Raw genomic sequence first — 15,833 nt, 5'->3', positions numbered from 1 at the left:
GATACTTTTCTAAAAGGCATCAAATACTTTTCTTTCTTTCTTTTTTTGGTCCTAAATGTAGAGTATTATTTATGAAATATGGTAAGCATTTATTCATTAAATCACCAAGAGATCAAATCAGAGAAGATGGAACAAAAAGTAGAAAATACATATCTATATAGCTTTTTGGTCACCCACAACGTTAGCAAGTGAATGGTGTTAGTGGCTGCATTAGCTGTGGTAATGTATAAAGACACATTTACATGACAAGCTCTATACCTGCTTCTGTCAAATATAACATTGCAGACATCACACAGGAGTTTTTTTTATCCCAAAATTTCCATATTTGGATAGAAAATTTCATAGCCAAAGTTTGTCTCATTTACTTTTATTAATTTGATAATGTAACTCATTATATCAGTGTTATAGCCATCCTCTACAAAGTCAATTAGCATTGCTTCACCAGCTTTTTATTTTAATTCACATCATTTATGAACTTTTCTTCTTTTAGAAAACATTGATAGATAAATAAAACTCAAATTTAGGATAAATCTTGGAATTGCTAACAAACCATTTTCACTATCAATTACATGTATTAAAATCAAATTCCCCCCCTATTAATCTCTCCACTCCATATTTACTATATTATACTATAAAAGTTTGACTGTGTAAATATTACAAAACATGGACGAAAATTTGTAGATTTTTCAATATTGAACATTTGGGGAACCACTGATGTTGTCATACTGTGTCTTTAACGGAACTCAGTGCACCTCATGTGTAGTGTGTAGTACGGCCAGTGTGTTATACAACGACGGAGTTAGTGGAGCTCTGGGTAACATCATATTGTTAAAAAAAGGAAACTTTAGCATCATTACGTTTATCCAAATATTCTTAATGCCACTCACTATGGAATACTGGATTTATTTAAGAATTTACAACATTTCAGACAGGTACAAATTCAGATTTTTATCTAGATCACAGATAACGGATGTTTTTACATGATTATCTCTATGTTGAATATCCCAAAAATATTGTTATGAGTTTAAATTCTTCCATAAATAATACTTTTTTTTTATTTTACAATGTCTACATTCTATGATCCACTCTTTTAACATGCACAAGATACAAAGAAATTTGTATCCACTTCCAAACTGTATCTTAAGCAACACAAGCAATCATTATATAGAAAGCACATTCAAAACCATAAAACTGATATCATTATCAAAATTTCAAGGTTTAAGAGTTTTGAGTTTCTTCTGAACCTAATCAAGAATAACTATCATTTTTCAGTAGATTTTGCTGTTAGTACTCTTATATTTCACATGCAGCCAGTTAGTAAAGTCTTGTCCTGAGAATTAGTGTATACTGTGAAGCCTTAATCATGTTTTAATATACAATGGTTTACACTGATTAAAAGTTAAATCTATTTTAGGATCTTATAGATCAATGTAACTAAAGACAGTGATTTTGAACTGAATCTTGGTTTGATTTAATTTTACAAAGATCATCTTATATAACATTATTAAAACCAAGATATTCAACTATGTATAAAAAAAACAACTTCAAATGATAAAACCGTGATTAAGGAATTATCAATCAATATTGTATTGTAGTTTTTTCATAATTTAGTATAAGACAGACATAAATTCTGCACCTTTCCCATAATTTGATAAGAGAGATATAAATTTTGTATCTTTTTTTTCATAATCTTTGTATCTATTTTTATAATCTAAAACTAACGAAAATAATAAAGAGATTGGTGAAAAATATTATTCACTGTCTAAACCTATCTTTTATCAATAGTACAAATTTAATTTGGGTAATATTCTTTTTAGAGATTTAATTCTAGATACCACGGCCAGTGTTGTGTGTGAGGAGGACCGATGAGGTGCACTGAGCTGCCTATATCTTACCACTGAGGCTAAAGCTAGAGTCATGAAGGTTTCTCCCACCGCTGCTGGTAGCTGGTCGACTGTGAGAATTAAACTTGTCCGATCCCGCGTCCGCAGACAGGATTGGGTTACTACTCCTTGTAATCATCTCGGGAGCATTTCCATCCAGCTTGGCGACTGGTCCTTCGTATCCATCTCTCTCTACCTTACATGGCTTACAGGTCTATTGTGTGGAAACAAAAGATATCACTTTTTTGCTCTTTGTATGTCAATTCTGATTTCATTAAGTGAAATAGGTTTATACTAATATAAAGAATAATTATTTCTGAAAGTTTTACTTGAAATTCAAGGAAACGATATAATCTTGGTTTGTTTATATTTGACTTAATTAAGCAAATCACAATTTTCTGAATAATAAATAACATCAATATTCATGAAAAACAATCATTTCAAAATGTTTATAATTGACTTGATTAAGCAAATCGCAATTTCTTGAAGAATAAATAACATCAATATTCATGAAAAACAATCATTTCAGATTGTCTAAATAAAACATACCCTCTCCCTCTCTCTGATTCGGCTAAATGCAATTTCCGAGTTACATGGTGTTGGAATAAATCGGCCCATTCCCTGTGTCACACGCAACTGAAAATAAAATATGTTGTAAAGTACAATGCAAGAAATATTCCAATTTCTACAGAATTACTGTCATCCATTTTTTGTTGGATGAGCTTGAAATACTGGTTTAGTTTATATACAGTAGATTCTTTCAGCCATTAATTAAGTCACCATTAATTCTGTGGTCCATGCAGAACAAACATTAACGGCCAATTATCCCGACATTTTAGACATCTATATAATGTTGTCCCAGTAATCCTGCTGTATTACAATAAAGCAGCTGGGAAGAAAGTTATCGCTGGACTACCAAGTCTTCACATGTACTGTACCAAATAACAACTGGTTCTTTAATCCAAACAATTCAAAAAGAGAAAATAACTAGGAAAGAAAATGATTATCTAAAGAGTGATTCCATGGGATGGATTACCACAGAAGGACAATTTCTGGCCTCTTGTGATATTTTACTGTAGATTTAAATAATAGTTTACAAATATTAAGCCAGTTTCCTCACCTGTCCCTCGTCTAACACGACATGGCCGTTGGTAATGACATACTCTGGCACACCGTGACATGTCATGCCCTCAAATATATTGAAATCTACAGCTTGATGGTGGGTCTTAGCAGAGATAGTCCTGGTCGCCTTGGGGTCCCAGATTACGATGTCTGCATCAGATCCTACTGCAATACGGCCCTACAGAGAAATACGTACATGTAGATTTCTTACATAGGACACAAACAGCATTCTACATTACCAAGACCAACTACAACAAGGTAAATACCTTAATCTATAAAAAAAAAAACACAAACAGCTCTTGTTATTCATATTCTTAACCTGAACAAATTCTACAGAAAAAAAAAATTTAAATGAAAAAGAAACATTTTATCACACATTCTTGAAAAGTAACTTTCATCTTCTTATCCATCATCAGTTCATCCAGTACGCTCTCCCTCCCTCTGTTTCGGCTAAATGCAATCAGTCCAATTCCATCTTATCCATCACGTTTTAGTCTGTCTAACCAATGATTATTCATTAATGTGATTAACCAGACCTCTAGTTCATCCCTGATGTCGGTAAATGTTTCGTTAATCAATTATCATTCGTTAATGAGATTAACCAGACCTCTAGTTCATCCCTGATGTCGTTAAGTGTTTTGTTAATCAATTATCATTCGTTAATGAGATTAACCAGACCTCTAGTTCATCCCTGATGTCGGTTAATGTTTCGTTAATCAATGATCATTCATTAATGAGATTAACCATATCTCTAGTTCATCCCTGATGTCGGTAAATGTTTCGTTAATCAATTACCATTCGTTAATGAGGTTAATAAGACCTCCACTCTGTCTCTGATGTTGGTTAAAGTTTTACACAATACTGTGTGATTATCTTACCTTTTGAGGATAAATGTTGAAGATCTTGGCAGCATTTGTACTAGTGACAGCTACAAACCTACAAGGATCCATCTTACCAGATGCCTGTAAAAACAATTAACAACTTTAGAAATCTTACTGTCAAATTCATCCCAATTTTTCTTTCATCAAAGCAAAAATCTTGTTTTTTTTCCTTTGGATTACTTTTTTACCCTGGCCACCAGCAGTGCATGTATCATGGTTATTGATTAATTACCTGAAGTAAATTTTGTACACTAATTACCTGTAGTATGTACACCAATTACCTGTTGTAGATTTCGTATACCAAATACCTGTAGTAGATTTTGCACACTAATTACCTGTAGTACATTTTGTACACTAATTACCTGAAGTAGATTTTGCACACTAATTACCTGTGTCAGATTTTGTACATTAATTACCTGAAGTAGATTTTGTACATCAATTACCTGTAGCAGATTTTGTACGCTAATTACCTGTAGTACATTTTGTACACTAATTACCTGTAGTACATTTTGTACACTAATTACCTGAAGTAGATTTTGCACACTAATTACCTGTAGTAGATTTTGTACGCTAATTACCTGTAGAACAATTTGTACAGTTATAATTATATTTCCAACAGGGCTAGCATGACAAGTCCAGTTTCGAACACGTCATTCCACTTTCACTATAAAAATGCTATTTTAGTCCTATAACATGAAGCTTAATTCCATTCAGTTCAGACTGGTTTATAATTTTGCTGACAGTAAATCACTTAAATCAAACCATCCGTAGTCTAACAATACTCACCACTCCCTTTTCCCAGATGACCGACATTCTATCCTCCACACCATTCACACCGTTAGGTATCTTTCTAAAATCGTCCTTGCCCAAAGCCTTCTGGTCAGCGTTAAATGTACAGTTATCTGTTCCAGTTACTTGAAGGTCATTACTGAAACAAAGTTACAATATTCTGAAATTTTAAAGAAACTATTTTTAAACTTTAATGAATTATCAAATTTCAAAAGATTAGACAGTTGACAAAATGGCACATTTTCAGTATGTAAGACCAAATCAACATCAATATTATCACTAATGATAAGACTTGTCAATTGTTTTTGCTTGTGGTTAACCCAAAGTAGCAGCAATTGGTTTGGGGACCAAGTACAAGATTAGCCTTTGTTTCACCATGTATTTTCAATAAAATCTTTAGCTTATTACTATCATGGAATGTCCTCAGAAAAGCTATGCTATAAATCATAAAAGAAAATAAGCAAAGAGTAAGACAGGGAAGAGAGAGTGAAAACCCAAGTCCCGGGTTCATAAGAATTATGTCAAACCAAATTCAAGGCCATTTCAAGGCTTTTTCAATGTCTTAATTAAATATCCAGGGCCCATTTCAAGGCCCATTGTGAAATTCAAGGCTTTCGCAAGGCCCAAGGTGTAATTAAAGGCTTTTCAAGGTCCACAGTGATATTCAAGGCTTTCTCAAGGCCCGTGCTAACCCTACTAGTCACACACTGCTTACTTTGCCAACAGGTCCATGAGATAGCCTGGGGTGGTAGAGTCAGGTCTAAGTGGTGGTCCCATTACATGCCCTGCCCCATGTCTCCAGCATTTGTTCCAGTAGTGGGTTCCATCTGTACCCAGACTAGCAGCAATTGGTTCCCCAAACACAACATTGCCTGTAATATTCAACACTCCTTGAAAAAGCTGGATATGGCAACACGCTCATGCAGAAATCATCTAATTAAATGTGGAATCATGTTGTTAGCTTTAAAAATTTTTTACCTTGAAAGTACATACAGAAGGAGCATTTTTGTCAGTATTTACCGATATTTCCTATATTGGGCCTAGCTTGTCATTATTACCAACTTCTGCATGTGGGAGATTGCATACACTCAAACTTTCAAGCTTCAAGAACACTTATTAACCTGATATTTTAACATGCTCTTTCTACTGGACAGAAGTACATTGTAGTATGTGTTTTGAACAGCTAAATTGATCCCTGCATATACATTTAAAGAAATGCAATCCATTTCATCAACACAACTATTGCAATGTGGTCTGGTTCATTGGTTACCCACTCCCCTTTCATTTAGGTAGCCAGGGTTACAAAAAGTATTTCCTGATCGCACATCAAATAGTATGGCAGGGGTCACTTGCCCAACCAAGTTGGTTTTCTCTCGATACTCAGGTTTCCTTCCACAGTAGGAACCCTTGTGCTCTTCCATCAGTAAAATAAATAAAGTTTAGATTTTTTTAAACCACTACAGTAGCTTGACCTGATCTGTAACGAAATATCTCACCTTTCCTACGACTATCAGCCAATGCATTGGCAGCTGTCCGGCTCATGATCTTACATATGTAAAGTGGACAGTTGGCCTGACTGGCTATCGTAACGGCTCTGTTGACAGCCTCACCTTCCACCTACAATTTGCAACCAATCATGTCCACTGTAGTTTATACAGTAAGGCTTAGTCTCACTGGAGCCCAATTGATTTGTCGGGGGAATCAGTGTGTCAGATTTCTTCTTTTGGCAGCAATCAATTTAAAACTGTACAGCGACATTTTTGGGGTTATAACCTAGCTAGAAAGGTCTTTATTTTGTTAGTGTTTTCAATGTACAGTTTCAAGGTGAGTTGTTTTATATGAATCCCAGACTTCATGATACCCAGGTAGCTGTTGAGGCAAATGTCTGGATTCACTTGGCCAGTGGGATTAACATTCCAGCACTCCACTTAACATGCAAGATAAGCTTTCTACAAAATTTACAAAATGGTCACTTTACCAAACAGATTTTCTGTGAAAAATGTCAAGAGCATCAATTAAAGGTAGTTTGAGTTTCTAAATTTGATGGTTAGACAGGTACAGATTAAATATGGAGTTGTCTCCCTTCCATTATGAAGTCGATGTTACACATGAACACAGACAAATCAGAAGGTGTAGTGACCACTTTGACAGATCTATACATAAATGTATCAAACCTTTTCTCCGGGCCGCAGTTACAACTTTGGCTGCAGATTTGCTCATGACATGAACAACATAGAGTGGACAATTCGCCTGATTGGCTATCGTGATAGCTCGTAGAGTGGCTTCAGCCTCTACCTGGTGATAACACGACGGAGAAAAAACGTAAAATAAAAAGCACACTACAGATTAAAGCAAAACCCAAAACCATGTTTACACAATATCTACAAAGAAAGATACTTTTTAAGGTAGAAAAAAAAAAGAGAAAACTAATACCAGGTATTCTACACACTACAGTACTGTATGCAAAGAAATAATAAACAATAAACACATTTATCATAAAAACAGTGGAGTCTGAATATGTACGAGCCACCATTGTTTTAACTGTGAGGTTCTGAAACAGTTGCCTCACTGGAAAAGGTTTAGTATATATAAAGGCAAAACAGAATTTAGGAGTTATACAGTACTGTACATAAACAATACAACAGAAATCAGACAGACAATACAAAAAGCAGATCTACAGTAAGTAATTATAAAGAAAATTCTGTACTGTGGTGATGAAATGGATCAGGCTTGATAGGACTGACTAGTCAAAATTTGTCATCTCAAACTCAGGTAACTCAAATACCTTACTTGTAACCATAATTAAAATTCAATTTTGACGATAAAAATTCTATAAAATATACTGGGTTTCTTTCACTTTGAGATAATGAGGTTTGACTTTAACATCAGAGAAATGACAATGACAAATATATTTTACATTACATTTATAATCAACTCAAATGTCTAATCAATATCTCCAGGATAAAATTTTTAGTTATTATTTTTATGTTTTTCCAGTTTATACTTTGCATTTTACAATGAATCAGTACTCTGACAACTACATGCACTACAGCCTAGAAACGGCCAGGGGCGATTTGTAAAAAGCCTGGTCCATTTCTACAACAGATATGGTATATGTTCACAGTAAGGTTAAAGAAAAATATCAAAAGCTCAACTCCAGTAAAACTACACACCATGATGAAGCTGTACTTTCAGAATTTGTCACTGATTCTAAATCTTCAATAATTTTCAAAAGAGATTTAATATCACTGTCTAAATTTTATTCTCTGACAAAGGAATCCCGAGATATTGACAAATCAAATACAAATATACAATGTATAATATTCCAAAAGATACACAATTAAGACCTGAATTTACACAAAAAAATCAATAGTCATTTAAATGTTACAGAAAAAAAATAATATGAAAAAGAACTTCATTTCTAAATAAAATTAATTTTGGTTTATTTCCATAACTTAAATTAATATTGATGTTTAATAACTGACTATAAATTACAGTAATTCGCTATCTATATACATGTAATAAAGGCAAAAAAGTGTTCTAAAAAATATGGAGTCCTTTTTTCCAAACTTACAGTCAACTTCACTTGACTCAAATTAATGTCACACATTTTTCTGACATCCTCTGACTTACCTCCTCTGGGCGACACATTTCATGACCCTCGGGCCCAGTGATACCATTCTCTATCATCTCCAGTGATTTCTAAATAAAAAAACACAAAAAAAAGAAATTTCATCAACAACTTAATTAACTTGACATCAATCAGGGTCAATGGAAAATATTGTTCATATGTATTATTATATAAAACGATGAGGAAACGAATGAAGGCAGTCCAAGAGACAAATGGAGAGTAAATCAAATTACACCTATTTCACGAAAGTGCAGTCGGTAAAAGCTTTGACCATGTAACCTCAAATAAATATCTAAAGTGCGGAGTTTGACATTGCCTACCCATGTTGGTTTGTGTTTCTGGAGAAGCTCAGAAATGGAAAGTATGTGCAGTTGTGGTTGTGTCCATATAGGCAAGACACTTTAACCTAATTGCTCTGGATGGCATGTGACGCGCCTCCCGTACATTTTAGGTGAGGTATTTACCAACTACTACAATGAGACCCCACCTCAAATTCACCATCAGTGTTAACAGGGGATAAACCCAGCAACAAACAAACTATATGTTAGCCTGACAGTCCAATGAAAGCCCCTGTCTATTATAGCTACTGGCACAGTCTACCTACCTCTGCAATTAAATGTCCATTCTCGGCGTGGACCATGCCAATGGCTCCTAGCTCTCGACACCGTGTGAAGGTCTGGTATACTTCATCATCTTCCAACATGAAAACATCCTTGTATGCCAGGAACACCTTGAACGAGTTCACACCTGTAACATACAACAGGGGTAAGATTGATCAGTAAAACATTATATGACATGGTATTCCTACCAACAGAGATGGCATATATCTAGGTGTGAATACCACAACTCTCCTGACAGTAATGACACCATAATTTTATCAAAGCAACATCAAAGCACACTTGTCAAATATTGAAGTAAGATTGATATAAATAAATTAAACAGCAAAATTCCTAGAAGTGAATGACAGAGCTTTGCAGGAAAACATACCAAATATGGTGCTAGATCGCAATATGCACCTGCAAAGATGTGTCATTCAGACTGCCTCTTATAATGTATAATTCTTATGATAGTACAGCTTAGATGTTCTGGGGATACATACATGATATATGATTCCCTAGAGAACTTTTCTTATATTCATATTTCCCCCTACTTTTCAAAATGCATTCTTAATAAATGTAACTTCTATTTCAAATTGGTAAAGTTATGCCCATTTTTGTGTACATTTAATTAATATAATAGTAAGCAATTAGTGTCTAACATGATGAGGATTCAATCTGAAGATAAGCTAATTAAGGTGAATCATGTTTCCAGCAACTGGTTAATGTTGTATGACAATTTTTTTCCTGCAAAAGTTGAACAAAGACAAATATCGAACATATATTTGTTTTAGTGATATGTACCGATAATACCACTGTTTCTCACACAAACATTTGTCAATAATCTGACCTTTCTCTTTACAAAGGATCTCCATCTCCTTGGAGACCTGGTCTGACCACCATGTGACACCAACATGAAGGCCATAGTCACAGCAGACTTTGCCATCAGCCCAGTTCCTCCATTTGTCATACGCTTCCAGTAGGGATACATTCTTTTGGTCCAGGACAAAATCAACTGTAAAGGTCAAACAGCAAGATTTAGGCACAAAGACATAAAGAAGAGTAAAGGTTAAACAGCCAGAGTTAGGCACATAGACAAAAAGTAGAGTAAAGGTCAAACAGCCAGAGTTAGGCACATAGACAAAAAGTAGAGTAAAGGTCAAACAGCCAGAGTTAGGCACATAGACAAAAAGTAGAGTAAAGGTCAAACAGCCAGAGTTAGGCACATAGACAAAATGTAAAGTTTAAAGGTCAAATATAAAGAGCTGGGCATATTGACAAATACATAGTTTGGCAGAGCTGAGCATATTGACAAATACATAGTTTGGCAATCAAAGAAAATTTTTATTCATGGTTTGACAGGAATAATCAGACATAAACGCATTAAAGACATGTTTTAGACTCATTAACAGATTTAGGCCTGTACCATGTGTTTGTGATTTTGTTCCTAAAAATTGGCAAACTATTTTCCAGATGATGCTGTGTATATCGATCAGTATTAGTGGTCCCGTATTAAGATTGATATGAGTCCTACAGACTATTGCCTAACTACTTTGGCTGGCACCTTACTACAGACCTTACAGAGGTATGTAGAAGTTATTTTGTAGTCTTCAAAGAACATTTAATAAATACCAATATATTCATCAAAAAACATCACTCAAGTTTATAGTTTGGCTGATACATCTAGCAATTTTTGAATAGCAGAGCAATGCCAACCATGCAAACCAAGCCAATTGATATGTTGAGTCAAGGATATTTTATTTTTTCAATGCATGAATCAGATGTTAATTCTGAGAAATGGCCTGCATCACATTTTTGTGGATGAATTGCCATTTATCAAGCTTTTAACACATTTTTGTAGAGGAATAGCCATTTTTCAGGCTTGTAATGATGTCATCACTAATATACACAATACAATCTCTACAGGATATTTTTCCACATCTGGTAGAAATAGATTAAATGTACAGGCAATCAGGACCGGCTCTGACACATGTGTAACAGTTTTACAGCCTCTGTTGTATCATATTTTTTGTAAAAATATTTTATTATTGCCAACCACACCCATTACAATACAATGCTAATCGCTACAACAGTCGGGAGACTAGGACCGACTACAACATGTGACGGCTGAGGTTACGATCCACTCAGGCTCTGAATCATACGGTAAAATTGATCAATACCTGGCATATAGAACAGAATACTACCAGTCCAGCATTTCTGCTGAATCAGCATTTTCGTTAATGGACTACAAAAGTTCTGTCTACGTATTGTCTTTTATATTCCACACATAAGTCGGGAATCTCTTAGCTGGTTTTATTCCAGGAGCAGGAATCTGTCTATTCTATCGACTTAAATTGCCTGCATTTCGATCTATGGTATACAACATTCACACTTGAACCAACCCTAACCTACAGCAGTTCAAAATTATTGATAGTTTCTGTATTGAAATTCATATATATCCTTCAAAAGTGTATCAGTCAAATTCCACCCATACATTTAGTTAATTTACAGAAGCTTTTGTTCAGATTATCAAACATGTTGAAAAAAAATGTTTATTTTTTTTTCAATTAAAAAATTGTATGTGCACAAACGACTTAAATCATATGACTTCAGACTTACACTAGTTTGAACTACCGGGTATATATCCAACTGGTGTGATGATGTATTTTCCATATCTGACCGACTACTGTGTTCCCCTGTAACATTGCCAGTAAATCCTCTACAATGATTGATATGTTACAGGATTAATGACCAGCTATGTAACATTTCCTCGTCTATTTCCCCTCTGTCCTATCCCTATAGAATCCCTACTGTCAGGTTGTAACACTTTTAGCCCATACAGATCCAGTATGAAAATGAGGCATGCTCTATCAGTGAACTATTACTAATGGAGGGGAACAACATGTAAATGTGAAGTAGAACAGGTGTGCCTAATCTATATAACAATATGTGTGGCACCATTATAAATATCTCCATAGTAGGCTAATGTTTACCACTCACCCTCATCACAACAGATATAGGTTATACAATTTATAGGCTATTCAGCTTTTCAAAATGAATCCTACGAGTCATTTTTTTTCTGAATGAACAACGTACATCCCTTTGTGATGTCATGTAGATAAAGTAAACCCTGACATTATCAAAACAAAATCAACTGATTTCCCTGATAAGTCAGTTTTACTTCAATGATGGACGACCTGTATTTATCATTTCTTTGAAACACAATCAGTGAGAATCTCTTCCATGCTTTCACAGTTATCTTTGAAATAAAAATAAGTCTTTCACCAACAAAAGTTAAAAAAAAAGAACATTAAAATTTGTACATCTATTTCACAATTTAACATTTCATACTGAAAAGTTCATGCTTTCACTGTTACCTTGAGTAAAAAAGTCTTTCACAATCACAAGTAAAGAGAACATTAAATTTCCCATCTTTTTTACAATTTAATATTTTATATATTGAAGCATTAATGCCTTAAATTATTATAAGTGAAATTTTGAAATCAAACATTATGATGTTTATCTTCCCAGAATTCCTTCAAAATTTGACATTTATTGTCACATTTCCGGGTTTGTATCTCTTCAGAATTGAGATAAGGTGGATATATGTGTCAGATGACACGTTAGATGTTACTTACAGTAAAAGGTATGGCACTAGTACTTTTGTATGATTTATCATATCCCTCCTGGATTGGGAGAATGATTTCTGCATCTCGCAAAAGGTTCACTCCACATATCCCCGCCCCTGCTAGTTATCTTCTTGCCTATATTCCATGCGTAATGCCTTGTGATTTCCCTTGCCCCAACATAATCTAGCCGATATTCTTCATGGTTTGCCTTGTGATCACACCCCCACTCCACTCAAACATAATTTAGCCTATTGCCTATTGTTTGTGTATGGAGAGTGCTTCATATAATCAATTCAAATGAAACTTGAATCAGGAGATAGCTGCAACATGAAGAAATTCTGGCACCGATCTGCCCTGATTCAGAACAACTTAGTGTTACGTTGCAGAGTCAGTTGTGTCACCCTTCTGAATCATGCCAGTGAAGTTGATGTGCTGCACAAGCGGGGCATATCTCACTTGATGTATTATAATAATCCAGACACATTTTCACACCAATACACCCACACATTCCACCACAATTAACATAATGATTTTAAAGACAGACAGTAGTCTGATCACTGGCTATGCTACAGATAAGAAAATGGGGATTTTATTTCCAGTGATTCACAAAAAAATATCTGTCATAACCAATCTGTCATGCTTAAAACTTTCTCATGACATCATGAGATATATATAATACCACCCATTTATGCCATGAAACATATTTTTCAGGTTGGATAGCTATATAAAAGGTTATCTAACACAACCAATAAAGATATTGCTAGTGACATTTGATAACAGCTCTAGTTATCTTCCTCAGACTTGAATGACCAGTATAGCATGTGTACACTTCGGTGGTACAGAAAGTGTTTACGAGATGGTAGCAATAAGTGTGTACAAGATGGTAGCAATAAGTGTTTACGAGATGGTAGCAATAAGTGTGTACAAGATGGTAGCAATAAGTGTTTACGAGATGGTAGCAATAAGTGTGTACGAGATGGTAGCAATAAGTGTTTACGAGATGGTAGCAATAAGTGTGTACAAGATGGTAGCAATAAGTGTTTACGAGATGGTAGCAATAAGTGTGTACGAGATGGTAGCAATAAGTGTTTACGAGATGGTAGCAATAAGTGTTTACGAGATGGTAGCAATAAGTGTGTACGAGATGGTAACAATAAGTGTGTACGTGATGGTAACAATAAGTGTGTACGAGATGGTAACAATAAGTGTGTATGTGATGGTAACAATAAGTGTGTACGAGATGGTAACAATAAATTGTGTACGAGATGTAACAATAAGTGTGTACGAGATGGCAACAATAAGTGTGTACAAGATGTAACAATAAGTGTGTACGAGATGGCAACAATAAGTGTGTACGAGATGGCAACAATAAGTGTGTACGAGATGGTAGCAATAAATTGTGTACGAGATGTAACAATAAGTGTGTATGAGATGGTAACAATAAGTGTGTACGAGATGGTAGCAATAAATTGTGTACGATTAGTGATGAGTCACGTGACAGCTGAAGTTATCTCGTGGAATGCTTGGCTGCATTTGAATACGTAAAATAGGGTTGGTTTTGGGCTTATATGAAATGTTCCTGCAATGAACTCAGGATGAACATACGAGTCTAAGACATGTGGATAGTTTCCCTGTGAATGCGTGTAAATTTCCACGACGATCAAACTGATTTTTTACTTTCGTTTTCAAGGCAGGATTGAGACAGAACTACGTAATCCTACGCCAACAAAATTGCATATACTGACGAGGAAAATGTTTATATTTATACTCTAAAATAGTATAGAACACCAAACATTCATATTTCATTTTAAATAATTGCAGTAAACACGGGAACCATCAGTTAAATCGTGTCAATAATTGCTGTCAAAATAGGAACTAAATTTTAGGCTGTGGATGTATATCATTTGTATGACAGAAAAGAGGAATTGTTAGCCGGAAACGAAAGTGTCACTAACAACATTTACCCACCACGACTATAACGGCACGTGCCAAAGGCATCCTGACGTTAAAAATACATAAGATTATCATTATATATTATTCACAAATACTCTTTCTATATACATATACAATACTTTCCATTCTTGACTAATAACTGGATACTAATTATTTGAAATAAATGTAATAAGTTATGGAGAGAACTTTAATATAGGCTTAAGCCTGATGTTCAATCCATTTGTTTTCCAATAAATATGTTGAAATGAAATGAAAATTTGGAGAGGTTTCAAACATAAAGCTCCAGGACATGATTATTGGATACTATAGAAAGTTCAGCCTACCATGTCATTAATCTAGGGTCTTCTCCTGTTCTCTCTCAACAATTCTGTCCACAGCATACTGAACAGTTTTTAATTATCTCCCCTACTCTATAGGCTAGCTGATCGTGACTGTCATGTATGATAATATCCCCTCATCAGGTCACTAAATGACCATGACTGTTATGTATGATTATATCCCCTCCTCTCTGAAGAGTTCAGGTCACTAACTGACTGGCTACTATGTTTGATAACATCCCCTCCGCTCCGAAGAGTTCAGTCACTAACTGATCATGACTGTCAGGTGTGATTATCTCCCCTCCTTTCTGAAGAGTTCAAGTCACTAATATCCCCTTCTCTCTGAAGAGTTCAGGTCACGAATATAACCTCCTCTTCGAAGAGTTCGGGTCACTAATATCCCCTCCTCTCTGAAGAGTTCAGGTCACTAATATCCCCTCCTTTCTGAAGAATTCAGGTCACTAATATCCCCTTCTTTCTGAAGAGTTCAGTCACTTACTGATCATGGTTGTCCCTCCTGCAAGAGCCGCCTTGGTTCCACTGTAAAAATCGTCCACGGCAAATGTTCCCATAAATGGCAACTGCATGTGTGTATGTGTGTCAATACCGCCTGAAATATGCATGTATTATACAATATTTATTTAAAGTAATATAGATGTAATTACACTTATATATAACACAACACTGACTATTACACAACACTGATTATTATAAATCATTTAAATGTCTACATATAATGTTATAGCAAGCTTAAAGCAAAAAACATTAGATCCGATCAAGGGGATATCCAAACATCAATCTTGAAGTTTCAACATGAAAAACAATTGATACGCCCCAGACGTAAGTTCATTCAGAGGTCAAAATATAGGTCGCAGTGACATACATCTGGTAATGTGACACAATTGTCTTCTCAGACATACACACACAAATACACGTATACAAATCAGTATAAATACTAGGTGATGCAATATAACAGATATGCCAACAAAAGCCTTTTGTCTTATAAATGGCAAAAGCCAAGAAATCGATCAA

The 15,833-nt window shown here is 34.9% G+C and overlaps 1 protein-coding gene across 8 annotated transcripts in view; it reads right to left on the bottom strand.

The window, feature by feature from the left end:
* Nucleotides 1–15,833, bottom strand: part of LOC117336006 (dihydropyrimidinase-like) — a 97,283-nt gene that overhangs the window by 4,003 nt on the left and 77,447 nt on the right. For 6 of the 8 annotated variants that reach the window (XM_033896318.1, XM_033896325.1, XM_033896323.1 and 3 more), the window contains 11 exons: nucleotides 15,301–15,411; nucleotides 9,753–9,917; nucleotides 8,911–9,053; nucleotides 8,309–8,377; nucleotides 6,850–6,970; nucleotides 5,391–5,547; nucleotides 4,673–4,814; nucleotides 3,884–3,967; nucleotides 3,004–3,183; nucleotides 2,433–2,519; nucleotides 1,896–2,097 (listed from right to left, as the gene is read on the bottom strand). In XM_033896318.1, coding sequence (XP_033752209.1) covers nucleotides 1,896–2,097; nucleotides 2,433–2,519; nucleotides 3,004–3,183; nucleotides 3,884–3,967; nucleotides 4,673–4,814; nucleotides 5,391–5,547; nucleotides 6,850–6,970; nucleotides 8,309–8,377; nucleotides 8,911–9,053; nucleotides 9,753–9,917; nucleotides 15,301–15,411 — 1,461 coding nt within the window. Of the gene's footprint in view, nucleotides 1–1,895; nucleotides 2,098–2,432; nucleotides 2,520–3,003; nucleotides 3,184–3,883; nucleotides 3,968–4,672; nucleotides 4,815–5,390; nucleotides 5,548–6,171; nucleotides 6,293–6,849; nucleotides 6,971–8,308; nucleotides 8,378–8,910; nucleotides 9,054–9,752; nucleotides 9,918–15,300; nucleotides 15,412–15,833 lie in introns of all 8 variants that reach the window. The other 2 variants (XM_033896320.1, XM_033896319.1) reach the window with 2 other exon arrangements.

The sequence above is a fragment of the Pecten maximus genome, chromosome 10 (genome assembly GCF_902652985.1).
Source record: "Pecten maximus chromosome 10, xPecMax1.1, whole genome shotgun sequence".
In the NCBI taxonomy this organism is placed as follows: Eukaryota; Metazoa; Mollusca; class Bivalvia; order Pectinida; family Pectinidae; genus Pecten; species Pecten maximus.
The sequence above is the reverse complement of the archived record's forward strand: the minus strand, read 5'-3'. Positions and strand labels throughout refer to the sequence as shown.